The sequence below is a fragment of the Rhinichthys klamathensis genome, unplaced genomic scaffold (assembly GCF_029890125.1).
Source record: "Rhinichthys klamathensis goyatoka isolate OS25496 unplaced genomic scaffold, OSU_Roscu_1.1 h1tg000169l_1, whole genome shotgun sequence".
NCBI classification, from domain to species: domain Eukaryota; kingdom Metazoa; phylum Chordata; class Actinopteri; order Cypriniformes; family Leuciscidae; genus Rhinichthys; species Rhinichthys klamathensis.
The window spans coordinates 2,850,731-2,868,803 of NW_026606700.1; the positions used below are offsets into that span (position 1 = coordinate 2,850,731).

Below are 18,073 nucleotides of genomic sequence, written 5' to 3' on the forward strand. Positions count from 1 at the left end.
TTTATTTTTGCAGTTTCTATTATTGCCACTAGTGGTGCAGAAATCAGACTATTTACCTTTGATCAAAAGAAGGTTTATTTCTTCCAGTGACAATGGAATTGCTGAGATGCTAAGTAAATCTATCCTCAGGGTCTCTTTGAAGGATGGATAAAGGTTTCTTTTGTGGATCCCAAGGTGCCAGCGATCTGACTCGGCAAAAGCCCTGGATCATTAATGAGGTTGGCTGAATCCAGGCCTCCTTAGTCATTATCCCACCTCAGTGCTCCCGAAAAACTAGAACATGGAGAACATAGTGATGCATTAGGGCGAATATGCCACTTTTATAGCATAACTTCCACAGAATGTGCCCACTGTGTAACATTGCACGAGTTTGCATGCTTTTGATCTGAATATATACAATGAAGTCCAAAGCATTTGCTTTTTCATTGTTGAACCTTAATGTATATGATGCATTAATTCAGTGGTTAATCGTGCTGTAGTCTCTATTTTTCTATTGCAAAGTTAGCTTGACTTTTTTTTAAATAGCTGCACTTTAACTTTCAGGATATATAATTTGTCTCCGGCATAGTACCTGTCATCTCCCTCTCCCCGTTTAGACTGGAGTGCTCACAACTAGGTCACTGCCACGGCTGCAGAGCTGGCAGCACATCTAAGGTGGCAGGAGATCAGTAGCATGCATTTGGGGAAGTAGTTTGCGCCTCACTATTCCACTTTAACAGCATCTTAATACAGTTGTTCAGTGTGTCATGAAACCTGGGTTTAGTAAAGGGCAGGTAAAACTCATTTGTTCCTTCAGGAGAACTTATTAATCCAGCTACAGGACCTTATTAGAACTCTCTTGTTAATTATGAGCATAGACTCATTAGAGCAGTTGCTGTGGGAGATTGCACTGCGAAGAGAGGCCTTTCTACCTTTACGATAAACCTTTGGCAAAGAGACCACTTTCTTTTGTCCTTTTGCTTTAGAAGGTGGGAGGAGGAAGGAAATGTTGACTCATCTGTCAGCCAGACTTTGAAATTAATACATGCTGACACTTCCCCTTTTCTCCTGGCAAAATCGCATCTGTCGTCTGCCGCAAAATGGAAGGATGGAAAGAGCTGGTTTGACTTTTTTGTGATTGGTGTTATGCCTGGACAATGACTTTGTTGTCATTTTTAAATTGTTTAATTATGCTTTAACTCTCTTAAAAGTATCTTAAGCTCTCTGAAAAGAAATGTAAATTTTGTCGTAATTTACTCACTCGTGTCATATCACACATTATGTATATGTAGAGTATGTATACAGGGCTTGACATTAACACATTTCAGCGGTGGCGTGTAACGCAGTCACTCCTACTAGACACTTTGGCGGTTTGAATTTTATATATACATTTTTCAATTGTAGTCTTTTAAAAAGGCATCTGAAATAATAAACTAATTGCTATCCAGTGTTGTCAAAAATATAGATTTTTCGATACATATCGACACTGTAATATCTGAAACTCTTCCGCAGGATACACAATGCCAGCTGCGCGTTCACGCTCTCTCGTCTCTCCGACAGCGAGTGCCACAAAAAACGCGTCCCTTTACTCACTCGTTTCATTTGCTCCGGATGAATATTGTTGGTGTTACAAGGCTTGAATTTTTCAAAACACGTATTGAGCATAATTGTACTCATTCCCACAGATTTTGTGCTCACACCCAAAGTGCGCACACTTAAAGACAAGTATATTGGCTAAGCTATATAAAACAGTATAATGGGTCCGTGCGTCAGGTCTTAAAGTGACAGCAGCCTAATATACCGTTTGCCAAATTATGAGATAATATTAAAAATATCTATATGGCAGTTTTTCCATTTGGTATCGATGTCAGAAATGTGGCCAGTGAAAAAGCTGAGTAGCTAGTAACTTTGGAAAACCACTAGCCACAGTGGCTGGTGAGCAAAATAGATATCAAGCCCTGGATGTATATGTAGTTGCTGTAGAACCAGAGATTTGGAAATGAATGCACAATAGAAAAAGTTCACTTGAGTGCAGAATCTTGTGTTTTCCGTCATTTGCATACTACGAAAGTTTTGATGTGTCAGCAAGCAGCGCAATTTTTCCCTTTGGTCTCCTCCTGTTCGATTGTGCTTATTAATCTTTCGACTTTGATCTATCATCAGTCATTTCCAAAACTGAGAGCTGTGTTCCAAACTTGGACTCATACTCTGTTGGCGAGATTATTGATGATACAGAGTCTTGCGGAGGAAGCGTGTTCGAATATGTCTATGATTAATGAAAGCCCCTCAAACAGGAAGCACATTTATTTTAAATAATGTTTATGCCATCGATGTTCAGGTCCAGCCTGGAGATGACAAATGGCCCAGGCGGCACTTATTTAAAAGAGGGGCTATCTGTGTCTCTTTATCTGCTAAAATGTGTTGGCATGGGACTCTTAACCTCAGTTAATTTCCCTCTATCATCTCTTTAACACGTTTTAGAGCGATGGAAGTAGACAGACGTCGGGTAGATGTGCAGTCAGTGGGCGCTAATGTGCCTGGTTTCATGCCGGGACATTGGCTGTGTTCGTAATAGCTTACTACCAATCTGCTCTTGCTATTTCTGCAGTATGTAGTACAGGTATGTGTAATGGTGTAATGGAGTAACCCCCCCCATTATTCATCTTAAATACTATTTTATTTAATTTCAGTGTATTTAAACAAGTTATCTTTATTCCACAGTTGTTGTTTAATTTTTCTGTATTTTTGTTGAGGTCTTGTTATTTATATTTATTTATATTTAATGTTTCTGTTCTTTTCATGCTCTATCTGCACAGTTTGAAGTATGTATATTTTCCGTCTGTGACTTTTAAGCTAAAAGCTTGGCAGACGAGATTTGGAGAAGGCAGATCTGAAAAGGTCGCGAGATTGAAAAGAGAGAGAGTATCGCGAGACGATTGATGAAGAGCGTTGTTGTTGCTACTGTAACCGAGATTGTTTTGGGTGTTGTAAGTGTTCCTGAAATAAAAACCCGACCTTAAATCTTCATAAAACGCACGTGTGGACCTCGTGTGTAACAAAATTGGTGGCCAGTACGGGGATTTTCAAGGAATGCGAACAGCAGCGCGAGCAACAGAGAGACATACACGGAGCGGCTGCAGCAGTGAGCGCGTGAGTGAGAGGGCAGCGCGAAAGCTAAAATGGATCTTCGGCAGTTGCAAGATAAACTCGGCGCGGACCTACCTCATCTGACGTTCGATCAACTGAGGGAATTGGCAGCGTTTGCAAAAGTTCCAGACGATGAGGTAACAAAAAAACATGTTTTGATACATCGAATTAATGAAGAGATTGATGGAGTAATTGAAAAAGAGGATGAGGATGTAGCACGTCAGTTTGTTGTCAGTGTGTTGGAATTGATTAAAGGAATGAAAGGCCAGGGTGCTCGTTTGGCCGCGATGAGCTTAAGGGAGGATGAAGATGAGCTGGAAAAGTTGAAAAAACAATATGCAGACCTCCGACTGAGTTTCCAGGACTCTACAAAAGCATTAGAGAGTGAAATTATGAGGTTAAGTGATCAAGTACGGATCAAAGAGAACAGAGCAACTCCAGCCATTTTAATGGATGTTCCGCCACAGCCATCACGAGTGCCAGAGGTGACGATCAGGCGTGATTTCAAAATTTGGGGACAAATTGGAGAGAGAGGTCAGAAAGATCGTCTGTCTTACACAAATTTGATGCATCAGATTGAAAGTGGAGTGCAGAAAGGCCATACGGAGACAGAAATTGTGGATGCAGTGGTGAGGGCCATCAGTCCAGGTCTTAGCCTCCGGGATATGTTAGAAATTAAAAGTCATCTGAGCCTTCTCCAATTAAAAACCATACTCAAGGGCCATTTTAAAGAGGATAGCCCCACAGATTTGTATCACAAGCTGGTGAACATCACACAAGACAGTCGTGAGTCACCCCAAAACTTCTTGTTCAGAGCCATAGAACTAAAAGAGAGGCTACTAATCGCTTCCAGAGATGGAGAGGCTGAGGAACAGTACAGTGCTGAGCTCATCCAAAAGAAATTCTTGCGATCTGTCAGTACTGGACTTACAAGTGATCACATAAAATTCCAGTTAAAAGCTGATCTGGAAAATCAGTCCATCACCGATGAAGAGCTCATTGAGAAATTGAATGAGGCTGCAGGTATTGAAAATGAGAGACAACAAAAACAAAAGAAAAACACATATACAAAAGTGACTAAAGTAAATGAGCTCCATGCCGATGTCCAGGTACTTCAAAGACTGGGAGAAGAAGCAGATGGACAAAAACAAACAGAGGGTGCAACAGCCAGAGGGAAAGAACCGAGGGCCCAGAGCTACACATCCAAACGTGAGGCTGAGTTGTTTGAAATGGTCAAACAGTTGAAAGAGGAGATAACGGAAATCAAAAACAGCATCCGGGAATCACAGCCATCTTTCCGTCATAGCCGCCTCCCTTCCAGGAAGATCTGTAAATCGTGTCAAGACAGTGGTAACGGTGAGCAATGCAATCACTGTTTTAAATGTGGTCAGCCGGGACACTTTTCTAAGGGCTGTAGGGCACCACGGCATACAGTGAATGTGGATCAAGTGATGACGATGGATCCAACAGAACTTCACACCCAGAGTCAGAGACAAGGTGGACCATGTGGCAACACCAGCGAGCTGCTCTGCCGGACTATAAATCATACGGTACAACAAGAAAAGGTACAGCAGCACTCTGCAAATTCAGACAGGCTGGAGGGGTCCATCTATGCTGCCCACCTTTCCCCTAAGCGTAAAGCTCAACTGCTGAGCTTGATAGGGAAGAAATGCACTGTCAATTGCTTCCTGGATGGTGTCCCCACGCAAGCATTATGGGATACGGGCTCACAGGTCTGCCTGATCAATGACAAGTGGCGCAAAGAACACCTACCTCACACTAAAGTAAGGGACACAGAGGAGATCCTGGGACCAGGGACATTGACTGGAAAGGCTGTAAATCAGACGGACATCCCTTTCAGAGGATGGATCGAGGTAAAGTTTCAGCTTGAGCCCTCTGGCATACCCAGCACAGAGCTTATTGTGCCATTGCTGGTAGCGGAAACATCTGGTGTGGCAGAAGAGCCAATTATTGGATATAATGTGATCGAATATCTGATACACCAGGAGAAAGAACAACCATCTCAAGATATGGTTAAAACGCTGACGGCAGCCTTCTCCGTAGATTGTAAGAGAGCAGAGGGACTCATGCGATTGGTCCAACAGGGAGATTCAAACTCTAGTGAGGGAACCGTGAAAGGGAGCAGGCAACGAACAAAAATATTACCTGGTGAGACAAAAGTAGTTAAGTGTTCAGTGCGTACCATTCCTCTGACATGTAACCAGGAAATGCTGTTTGTTCCAAGTGAGACTCCTGACTGGCCTGAGGGACTGACAGTCACTGAGAATGTGGTCAAACTCCAGAAGGGTACTCGATCAAAAGTCTTCATTCCAGTAAGTAATGACACCTGCCATGATATTACACTTCAACCACGCACCGTGTTAGGCCAGGTACAGAGTGTAAAAGCTGTCTACCCTGCTGCTGCAAAACCTGTGGATATTGAAGAGGTAATGAGTCACAAAAGGGAAACGCCAGGAGGAGACAATGCTGAAAAGGCAACAGAAGTGGATTCTGAGTACATGGGGCAACCTAATGGAAACCGATGGGATCCACCTGTTTCTGTGAGTCATTTGCTACCTCAACAGCAGGAGGAGGTAAGAAAGTTGCTGAGGGAGGAATGTGCTGCTTTCTCCAGAAATGAGGAAGACATTGGTTGTATCCCATCGCTGGAGTTGAAAATCAGACTGAAAGACACAACACCAGTGAGGCGAACATACATGTCGGTACCAAAACCACTTCATAAAGAAGTCAAAGAGTATCTAGAAGATCTCTTGAACCGTGGGTGGATCACAAAATCCAGGTCTGCTTATTCATCGCCCATTGTATGTGTGCGGAAGAAAGATGGGAGTCTGCGGTTGTGCTGTGACTATCGCGAACTGAACCAGAAATCTATCCCAGACCGTCATCCAATTCCCCGCATTCAAGACATGCTGGACAGTCTCAGTGGAAGTGCTTGGTTTTCCATCTTAGACCAAGGAAAAGCGTACCACCAAGGATATTTGGAGGAGAATAGCCGACCACTGACAGCTTTTATTACACCTTGGGGGCTTTATGAATGGGTCCGCATTCCGTTCGGCCTGTCTTCAGCACCCGCGGAGTTTCAACGCTGTATGGAGGAGTGTCTGATAGGGCTGAGAGATGAGATATGTCAGCCATACTTGGATGACAATCTAGTTCACAGCAAAACCTTTGAAGACCACCTCAGAGACCTGCGGAAAATCTTGCAGCGCTATCAACAACATGGGATTAAGCTGACAGCACGAAAATGTGAAGTTTTTAAGAATAAGGTGAGGTTCCTGGGAAAGCTTGTGTCCAAAGATGGTCATACGATGGACCCTGCCGACCTAGCACCTGTCCAGGCCTTGCGGGAGCGGAAACTTGCAACAGTAGGAGACCTTCGGAAGTTGTTGGGATTTATATCCTACTATCGCTCATACATACCAAATTTCTCCAGGATAGCTACACCTCTATATGACCTTCTGAGCCAGGAAAAGAGTGTATGTAAGACAACTGCTAAAAGAGGAAAAAAAACTGCTAATAAAGGAAACAGCCAGGGACAACTACCCGCAAACCATCCCATCGTCTGGATACCAAAGCACCAGGAGGTGCTCGGTCAGTTGATTGATTTTCTTTCACAACCCCCTGTGTTAGGTTACCCAAATTTTGAAGAGTCGTTCATCCTCCACTGCGACGCATCACAGGAAGGGCTGGGATCCGTGTTATATCAAAGACAGGAAGGCAAGCTCCGGGTCATTGCTTACGGATCCAGAACTTTATCTGCTGCAGAAAAGAACTATCATCTGCATTCTGGAAAATTGGAGTTCTTGGCCATGAAGTGGGCCATCTGTGAGCGCTTCAGAGATTACCTCTACTATACTCCTTCTTTTGTTGTCTACACAGACAACAATCCATTAACATATGTGCTCACGACAGCCAAATTAAATGCCACTACACATCGCTGGGTTGCAGAGCTGGCTGATTTTAATTTCACTATTAAGTATCGTCCAGGAAAAACCAACGCTGATGCAGATGGCCTGTCGCGCATGCCATTGGGGATGGAGGAGTATATGCAGAAGTGTTCGATAGAAGTGAGTCCAAATGTCATCAGCTGTGTGACCCAAGCTCTCAGTATTGAGTCAAAAGAACACACTCCGTGGATGTGTCCAGTGACCATCGAGACCGCACTGGCTGAAGAGGAGAATGCAGTGTTGAACTTTGACAAAAGCGTGCTGAGGGAAGCCCAGGAACAGGATTCAGTGATCAGCACGGTGATGAACTGCGTCAGAACAAATCGATGGCCTAGAGATAGGGACTGGAGTGGTCATGATGGCCGTGCTGTACTGATGCGGGAGAGGAAAAGGTTGTTCCTGGATGAGCATGGAATCCTGTACAGGACAACAGCAACTCGATCACAGCTGGTGCTGCCCAAGAAGTTCCATGGGTTGGCCTTCAAAGAGTTGCACGAAAACATGGGTCATCTAGGTGTAGAGCGGACGCTCCACTTAATGAGGGACAGATTCTACTGGCCACATATGCAGAGGGATGTTGAACATCAGGTCATAAGAGTGTGTCGCTGTCTCAAGACAAAACGCCCCAACAAGCCAAACCGAGCACCACTTACCAATATTGACACAACCCACCCCTTTGAATTAGTTTCAGTGGACTTTCTTCATTTGGAGAGATGCAAAGGCGGGTATGAATATATCTTAGTCATTATTGACCATTTTACTCGCTTTGCTCAAGCATATGCATGCCTCAATAAGTCAGCTAAGACAGCAGCTCAAAAGATTTTCGGGGATTTTGTGTTGAAATTTGGTTTCCCCACAAGATTGCACCATGACCAGGGGAAGGAGTTTGACAACCAGCTGTTCGCACAACTCCAGCAGCACAGCGGTATTAAAGGCTCCAGAACAACCCCCTACCACCCGCAGGGAAACGGTCAGGTGGAGCGATTTAATAGGACACTCTTGTCCATGTTGCGGAATCTGACTGACAGGGAAAAGGTGGACTGGAAGAACTCCCTGGCACAAGTAGTGCACGCATATAATTGCACACGCAATGAGGCAACCGGATTTGCTCCTTACTTTCTGCTGTTTGGACGTCATCCGAGGCTCCCTATTGATATCATGTTCAATCTCAGCCCCAGAGATCAATCATCATCTCATCAAGAATATGCAAAAAGTTGGAGAAAGCGAATGGATCAGGCCTACAAGCTGGCTTCCGAATCTGCGAGAATGGCAAATGGGAAGGCCAAGGACAGGTACGACAGTAAGACCCATGGAGTGGAGTTACAGCCAGGCTGTAGAGTTCTCATTAGGAACATGAGTGAAAGAGGGGGCCCAGGAAAACTGCGATCATATTGGGAGGAGCAGGTCTATGTGGTCCAGAAAAAGAGATCAGAGTGTCCAGTCTATGAGGTGCAGCCTGAAACTGGGCATGGGCGTGTCAGGGTCCTCCATCGAAACATGCTTTTGCCTTGTGAATTCCTGCCCATAGAACAAACCACAACAACTCTGGAAAAGATGGTGAAACAAAAACTCAGCAAAGCAAAGTCCGAGCAGCAAGCCGTGGAAAGTAGCTCTGAGGATGAGAGCGAATGGACAGGATTTTGCAGACCTTGTAAACCGGGCCAGTGTGAAGACCAGCTGCTGTCAGAGGCTGAAGAATGCTATCCACAAGTGACACAGAAGTCTGTAAAAGACGGGCAATACAAGGAGATGGAGGAGTGTGACATGGAAGAGGTGGTTCCACAGCATGTTGAGGAAGTGAGGATGAGGTGTGGAAATGGGGAAGAGGAGGCCTCCGAGGCAGAAGGACAAATGACACTTGATAAAGGACCAGTAGAGTTGAGTCCGGAGCCAGATGATGGAGCCACCCCTGAGCAAGAGGGAAGTGGAATCCAGGGGCCAGAACCTGCACTACCACAGAGATTATATCCTTTGAGAAAGCGAAAGCACAAACAGACATTCACTTACCATACTCTAGGGGAACCCATATTAGAATAAAACATACAATAGATTCACATACACGCATAAAAATACACATATGGAAAAAACAAAACACAGTTAAAGATAGTTGAAGGTGAGTTTAGATACATTGTTGTGATGTAGAATTTGTATTTTCCATTGACCCTGTTCAATCAGATACCGTATGATAATGACAGACCGGTAAAGAAGGGAATGAAGAACTGTGAACTCTGATAATTAGAATTTGAAGATCCCGGTGATACTGATTGTCTTGTAGGTTAAATTTGAGCTGATGGTACAAGAGACCTGCAGAAGGATACAGCGTCCGTATTAAAGATGGGGAGTGTAGTTGCTTTCATGGTGCACAATGTTGTCAACTACAGAAACATTACAATAACACGGGAGGTAGTTGTTAATGTGATTTTGGGTTTATGCCAGCATTGTATCCTTAAATAGTACTTACTATAACAGACTCCTATAGCTCAACGACTTATCATGTCGGAGACATTTAGAAGACAGGGGATGTCGGGACGACATCATTTTTGGAGGGGAGAGTGTAATGGTGTAATGGAGTAACCCCCCCCATTATTCATCTTAAATACTATTTTATTTAATTTCAGTGTATTTAAACAAGTTATCTTTATTCCACAGTTGTTGTTTAATTTTTCTGTATTTTTGTTGAGGTCTTGTTATTTATATTTATTTATATTTAATGTTTCTGTTCTTTTCATGCTCTATCTGCACAGTTTGAAGTATGTATATTTTCCGTCTGTGACTTTTAAGCTAAAAGCTTGGCAGACGAGATTTGGAGAAGGCAGATCTGAAAAGGTCGCGAGATTGAAAAGAGAGAGAGTATCGCGAGACGATTGATGAAGAGCGTTGTTGTTGCTACTGTAACCGAGATTGTTTTGGGTGTTGTAAGTGTTCCTGAAATAAAAACCCGACCTTAAATCTTCATAAAACGCACGTGTGGACCTCGTGTGTAACATATGTATTATGGGCACATTCTTTTTCTGTACGCATAGAATACCTGCATAACTTGCTACATTCGCCTCATAAACCAGTGTTTACTGTGTGAAATATGATATCCCACAATTCAATGCTCTTGACATTTACAGTGTGATGCACGATCCAGTAGTAAAATAATCTATTTCTTGTCTCATTATTTCATTTGAATGGCCAAATGTTACAACATTTTTACAAAATCTTCCAAGATGATAACAGATGATGAGGTCATAGTGATAATTTAGCATACGACTGTTTGACTTGTGTACATATTCTGATCTTTTAGTATAAGAATCTTCTAGCAAAATCTAAATATATTAAAGACATACTTGCTCTTTTCCTTCTGTTTTTGTCCTTGCATGTTTCTTCTGGAAATACTTGTGCAGTTTTGCAATATGTTTTTGCTGTAATATTGAACAGTATGTTAGCTAACTCATCAATTCTCATTCATGTCTTTAAGAGCAGGATGGCCATGACCTTTCTTTTAATATTTCAAAAAATGAGTGTCCTCCTTGCTAAAAAAAAAAATGCAGTTCTTAAATGGCTTGACTTTTCAACTGTCTGATTCTAAAATCTACAATCTAAGATCTACAATTAACTTTCTTTAGACATGCACAGATAAAAATGAACGTTCTGTAACTGCATATTTAAAATAATAATAATAATAATAATAATAATACAAAAAATAATAACTTTTATAATAAAATTAAAAAATAATAATCATTACATTTACAATAATAATAATAGTGTTTTATTATAACCATATTATTGTCATTACAATAAGAATGATAATAACAATACATATAATAATAATAATAAATTAAACTAATTAATTATTATTATAAATGTAATAATTTTTGTTTATTCATTTATCATTATTATTAATATAAACGTATTATTATTATTATTAATGATGATAATATTATTCAACACAATACAATGGTTATGCAATACATAGCCATATAATTATCATTAATAATAATAATTAATTGTAATATTTTTCTTTTCTTATAATAAAATGTATAATAATAATTATTTTGTTGTTTTGGATAAACAAATTAATATCAGTAATAACAATAATAATTCATAAAATAGGTAAATAATATAAATAAATATTATTAAAAATAAGGGGCCCTATTTTAACGATCTAAGCACATGGTCTAAAGCGCATGGCGCAAGTGCAGTTACGGTCTAAAAAGGGTTGTCCCTATTCTCTTAATTGAGTAATGGGTGTGTTTTTGGGCTTTACCCGTGCAATAAACCAATCAGAGTCTCATCTCCCATTCCCCTTAAATGCCAGTTGCGCTCGCGCCATGGCGTATTCGCTATTTACATGACGGAATTTGATAGTGGAAAGGCAGAACGTGTCTCTAGAGCGCAAACGGATCTCCTCGTGTGCAAGGTTAAAGTGTGCGAGCAGACCATCTACGCGACAAGCCAGATTCCACCATATCTTTATGTACACAATAATAATCTTTTACATTGTAATCCTTTTATTTTTAATATATAGCGTCCCTGTGTGTGCAATAAGCAGAGTGTACACGCGCGTTGTGGCACTTCCCGCCTATAGGCGCACAAAAACGAATGTGCTATTTAAATAACAAAAAAAATATTGCGCCATTGACTTTAGACCAGGTTTCAGTTGGTCAATGTCACAGTCTATTTCAGTTTCCTCAAAATAGCAACGCGCCAACAATGCGCCTGAGCACACCTTGTTTTCAGACCAGCATGCCCATGGGCTCACAGATGGGCGCAAATGCATTTGCTATTTAAACAACGTGGCGCAGGACGAGAAAATGATAACTGCGTCGGGCTGAAACTAGCAAAAAACACTTGCATTGCGCCGGGTGTATGATACGGCCCAAGGTGTTTGCATGCCCCAAAATTCTGATAAATACAGGTTAATGCCAGATGTCTTCAATTTTTGAGAAACTGAAATAAGGATGTGTTTACAGTACAAATCTGACCAAATTCTGATTAATATCTTGTGCATCTAAAATGACTTTGAAACATTCATGTAATAAAGCCTACTGTTTCACATACAGTTTAAAAAAATAGAATACTGTACAATACAGTATTCAAGTTGTTCTATAATGTTCTGTTCCAAACACAGCCATTGAAATTGATAGTTCAAGGTGAGTTTTGAATAGCTGGATCTTTTAATTTGTAGTTTCCTGCTGTGTTCTTTAATAAAAGGGAGGCAATGTTTAGAGTAGATGTGGTGACTAAGGTCTTGCGTCCTGTCGAGTGTATGCCATGAGGTTTCGAGCCATTAAACAAACGCTAGAGCGTGGCATGCATTGTACTTTTGGCGACATTATGTTTTCATGCGTGTGACGTTTTTCTTTTGATGCTGGACAGGCCTTGTAATGATAGACGTTTAAGTGTTGTTGCTATGGCAGCGTGGCGGAGCGAACCAGTGTGTCGAGAGCTGCGAATGATAATGTCCCAACCATCCACAGAAAGTACATAGTGCGTCAGCCGTCATCAGCTTCAAGCGTGTGCACGGACACTCCAACACACTTAGCTTGCAGTGTTGTCACAGCGACATATGCATACGCAGACTTGTTAGCGACACACTCTCAAAGAACTTGATGTTTGTTCACACCCCAAAGGAGAGCTTTCATGTGTCATAGGAAAAAGGCTTCACTTTAGGGCTAATTTTTGCTAATCGCCAGCTGAGCTTCCTACATGCCCAAGTGCCACACTGAGTCATGATGTTAGATGTCTGCAACACAAAGACCTGTCCTTTAGAGAAAGGCGTAGTTTGCCTCACTCAGAAAGAATGAAGTTATTTTTTTTATTTTTTTTATTTTTTTATCGAGGTGACCTAAGTGGCTTTGCTGATGCAGGCAATAAAGAGAGCTGTCTGGGAAACTTAAACCGAGTGGCTTCCAGACCCACTGGCCGTGAGCCCCGCTAAACTGAAGCACTATCAGTGTTGTGCAGCATAGTGCACCTGTTACTTCACTGCAGAGCCGAGGACCACATGCTGATACAGAGACTTCATTGTTATTATGGTTTAAGCCAGGCTTTTAGGAAAGGCATGGAAATGCCAAGAAATCATGAAATCAAATGATTTCAGCGGCAAGCAATATTTGCACAAAAAATATTAAAGGAGTAGTTCACGTCAGAATTAAAAATGTCCTAATAATATACTCAGCCCCACGTCATCCAAGATGTTCATGTCTTTCTTTCCTCAGTCGAAAAGAAATTAAGGTTTTTAAGCAAAACATTCCAGGATTTTTCTTCATATAGTGGACTTCAATGGGGTCCAACAGTTTGAAGGTCCAAATTGCAGTTTCAATGCAGCTTCAAAGCCTCTACACGATCTCAGACGAGGAATAAGGGTCTTATCTAGCCAAACAAACGGTCATTTAAAAAAAAACAACAACATTGAAATACTTTTTAACCACAAATGCTCGTCTTGCACTAGCTGTGATGCGCCACGCATTACTTAATCACGTTGAAAGGTCACGCCTGTTCTGGTTCAAAAAGGTAGGGTAGGGCGAAAAACTCCATCTCATTTTCTCCTCCAACTTTAAAATCGTCTGACATGGTTGTTTCACCTTTTTTTTTTTTTTTTTTTTGTAAATGGCGTTTGATTTAGTCTTTGCACGTTCGCTTTGTACACACCAGGTCGGTACTTCCGCCTATGTCACGTGTGACCTTTCAACGTGATTACGTAATGCGTGACACATCTCAGAGCTAGTGCAAGACGAGCATTTGTGGTTAAAAAGTATATATTATATTTTTTTTAAGAAAACCGATCGATTCGCTAGATAAGACCCTTATTCCTCGGCTGAGATCGTGTAGACAGAGGCTTTAAAGCTGCACTGAAACTGCAATTTGGACCTTCAAACCGTTGGACCCCATTGAAGTCCACTATATGGAGAAAAATCCTGGAATGTTTTCCTCAAAAACCTTCATTTCTTTTTGACTGAAGAAATGGATGACGTTGGGGTGAGTAAATTATCAGGACATTTTAATTCTGAAGTGAACTAATCCTTTAAGCAGCAAAAATGGTTTTCAACATTTAAAAATAATAAGAAATGTTTCTTGAGCAGCAAATCAGCATATTGGAATGATTTTTGAAGGATCATGTGACACTGAAGACTGGAGTAATGATGCTGAAAATTCAGCTTCGTTACAAAAATGTATTATATTTTAGAATATATTATTACACGACTCTGTGGAAGGCTTGATTCTAATTGGTTAGTTGCGCCATCCAGCGATATGTTATTTTCCCGATAACAACTGCTAAAAACAGGCTCATCCGGGTTACTGAATTCAGCAGCGCTAGTATACGCTTGCTAGGAAAGGGTTTTCCTCATGAAAGTTTTGCGTTTGGTGAGCTAATAAAATATTAAAACTCAGTCAAATCAATATTTTGTGTAGAGATATTTAATCCATCATCCGGTATCGCGGACTCGCTCTCTCTTGTCTCATTCAAACGCAGCTTCTGCCATTTTGCGACGATTGTTTAATACAGCCTTTCTCAAAGTGGGTGCCGCGGCACACTGGGGTGCCCCCTGACTTTGTCAGGGGTGCCGCCAAAAAATTACGTAGGCTAAAAATATATATATATATATATATTTGAATTTACATAAATACATTCTTCTTCTTTTTAAACATATGAACGTATTAATAAAATTGTAAATTCATTTTAGATAAATATATATATATATATATAAAATTAACCATAAAAATCCGTCTCACAAGACCGAAGCAAGACACACACATTACTTGACGCAAGTGACGCAACCCATAGCACCGCGTTATAGCAACAACAGCGAACGCGCGTCACACAGCAACTGCAGGCTCTGACAAACACACATACAAACTATACTATACTTCTGCATAACGTGTCTCTTTTTACAACAAAAATGTGAATTCTGCCGGTATTCAGACAGTCCAATGCATACAGATACAGATCCGGCCTACAATCGCCTACATAGGCGAAATTTGTTTGACATTTCTAATCGTAAACACAGCCATGTTGAAGCCTGCAGTAATGTTTTTCATTGATGTTATGGCAGTCCACTCTGCTTATTGTTTTTCGAGAATCTTGCACTCCTGTTTGTCATTGTGCACGAAACTTCATGCCAATAAATCATCAGAAATATTGCTGACTTGTGCGCGTCTCAAGCGCACTCTTTACGCTCGTGCTAATGCCTGTTAGTTGTCCGTGGATTTGCCTATATTTTGCGCTGAAAATGGAAACGTCTTTAGACATGGAAAATCGATTTTACAATCGATTCAATGACCGTTTATGTCTCAAAAATCGATCAGGATTTTTTCACAAAAGTGATAGCCCTGTAAAGTTGTTATTATTATTGTTATTGTTATTTACAGTTCGTATTATGCTCTGTTCATTACTGTTCTGTCTAAATAAACAGGACATTTGCATTTACATTTGGGTTATGCAGTGTTTTTAATTTATATTTTACACTGGGGTGCCTTGAGATTTTATGCACTTTTGAAAGGTGCCCCGACTGAAAAAAGTTTGAGAAAGGCTGGTTTAATACACTGTAATGGATTAGAAGTGATTGTACGATTTATCATAAATGTAATAATTTGGTACGATTTTAAAACAGCTTCATCTCAGATCAATATCTCTTATCCCCATAATTATTTATGTGGTGTAATAAGTGGTAAGACTGTATACCGGCGTATCCCTTAATTGTCCGTCTAGTTTGAACTTGCCGCTGCAACTGCTCTCTCCGCGGAAGCTTTGCGTTTAAAGAGCTAATAAAATATTTCAACTCAGATCAATATTTCATGTATTTATGTGACAAGTAGCCGTGTAATAAGCAGGATAGTGTACGTCCAGCCGGTTGTTATTGCAGAACAAACCCCTTCAGGCTGATGCAAGTCCTGATCACCCTCTCTGGGTTTATTCTGCGATAACAACCGGCTGGACGTACATTATCCCTTACTTTAAATAGAGAAGAGTTATTTTAAATTGTAATAATATTTCAAAATATTACTGTTTTTTCTATATTTTTGATCAAGCATTGGTGAGCATAAAATACTTCTTTCAAAAACATGTAAAAAAATCTTGCTTATTTCAAATAATACCACTTTGGTAACCAGTTTTAATATTACATTTTTTAATATTTTCATTTTAATTAACTTAAAACAATAAATAATTGTTTAAACATTATTATATTATATTTGTATACCTATATTTTAGTTTAAGTTTAAACATTAAATAACAAAATTATATATAGTATTATAATTTTGATATTGTACAAATATATAAACAGTATTTTAAATATTGTAATAAATATTGGTAATTTTCATTTTAATAATACTTTAAAAAAATATTCATTATCATTATTTATTTCTATTTTCTAAATAAATAATTGAACATTTAAATGTTTCAATCTTCTTCATATGAAAAGTTTCACAAAGCTCTTTTGGTAAAGGGAATCAATAAAAACGTGGCAGCTGTGCCCCGAACATTTTAGTGCTCTAAAGTATTTGTCAGGCTGATTCAAACATGCGAGTACGTGAGTCTCTGAGAGGTTCAGTAAGAGAAATGGATCATTTGTTTTCTCCCTTTGTCCCTCAAACCTTCCCTTGCTTTCTCTCTCCAGCTGCTTTCAGAGAGTCAGATCAACATGGTGAAAGTGGTGAACTCTGTGAGCGACGCGCTCAGCTCCATGCAGAAGGAAACCGGAAACATCAAGAGCCGTCTCAAGGCAGATCTGCAGAGGGCTCCGGTGCGCGGCGTCCGGCCCAAGGGCTGCGCCGGTGGAGAGGGTAAAAAAAACCTCCTCATTAGCCACATATTCTCAACTTTCCAGCCAGCCCTAATGAGCCCTAGAATGGTTTCACACCTATTCCCTCATAAGCTTTCTAGCAGTGTGAAAGAGACATGCCACTGCTTAGACAGCAGGTGCGAGATGACAGATTTGAAGTCTTGAAGCTTTCTTTTCTCACACCGTACCTTGAACAGGTTTCTCAAAAAACTAAAAGAAAAACACAAAAAACGGATGGCTTGCCGCTTAATGTGGATTGATGATGCTGGCATGTCCTATCTTCTGCCAGGTTCCAGACCCAGGGACTGCAGTGACATCTATGCCAGCGGGCAAAGAGAGGATGGTATCTACTCCGTGTTCCCCACACATTACCCAGCAGGCTTCCAGGTCTTCTGTGACATGACTACTGATGGAGGCGGATGGACGGTGAGTCACGCTCAGGTGTCAGTTCCCAAATACAGCAATATTCTGACATTGTTTCCAGTCACCTCTGAGCTGTTTTTATTTTTGCTATATATATACATATGAATTAACTGAACAGCCGTCGGAATGAAAATCACTAGTAATGAGTCATTCCATTAGGCATTGACTTGTTAAGCGTACGCTCCCACGCATTAGTAAGCAGGTCACAGATATGCGCATGAATGCATTCGCATGCACAAACACACTTCAAACCGATGTTTCACAAGTGTACAGTTCATTACAGCAGCTGCATACAAAATAGACAGAGCAAACTATCTTTTCCGAGGGCATTACCTCCTCATTCGACGCACGCGGAAGAGTTTTAATTTCATGGTCTTCTGAATAAAAATAAAGATAAGACGTAGGACTGGCAGTGTATATATCATTCAACGGTAGAAATGTGTCAACCGGTAAAGATTAAGATGTGCATTTAAAAGAATCTGACAAGCAGAAAAGTATAGTGTACTCTAGAAAATGTGTCACAGAAGGGCCGCTTCCGCTGTAGACAGATTTTTCGATTATAATGCGAGTGATTTAGTTTTGGTGGTTTTCCACTGACTTCTACAGTTATTACGAATAATCGTATTATTTGAGTTATCTCGATTTTATTATTTACGATGTGATGTGGTCTCGGATTGTTCTGTTCTTCGAAGCTCCTCTCGGAGTTTATGTCATAGGTCAGCAACGGGTCTGCAAATTCAGGTTTATTGAATAGTGTTGCTTTCGTCAACGAAAATTATGACTAAA

At 40.7% G+C, this 18,073-nt stretch overlaps 1 protein-coding gene across 3 annotated transcripts in view; it reads left to right on the forward strand.

Annotated features, from left to right (window-relative positions):
• Window positions 1-18,073, forward strand: part of fibcd1a (fibrinogen C domain containing 1a) — a 127,191-nt gene that overhangs the window by 42,041 nt on the left and 67,077 nt on the right. For all 3 annotated transcript variants that reach the window (XM_056259702.1, XM_056259703.1, XM_056259704.1), the window contains 2 exons: window positions 16,700-16,865; window positions 17,154-17,290. In XM_056259702.1, the coding sequence (XP_056115677.1) occupies window positions 16,700-16,865; window positions 17,154-17,290 (303 nt within the window). The remainder of the gene's footprint in view (window positions 1-16,699; window positions 16,866-17,153; window positions 17,291-18,073) is intronic.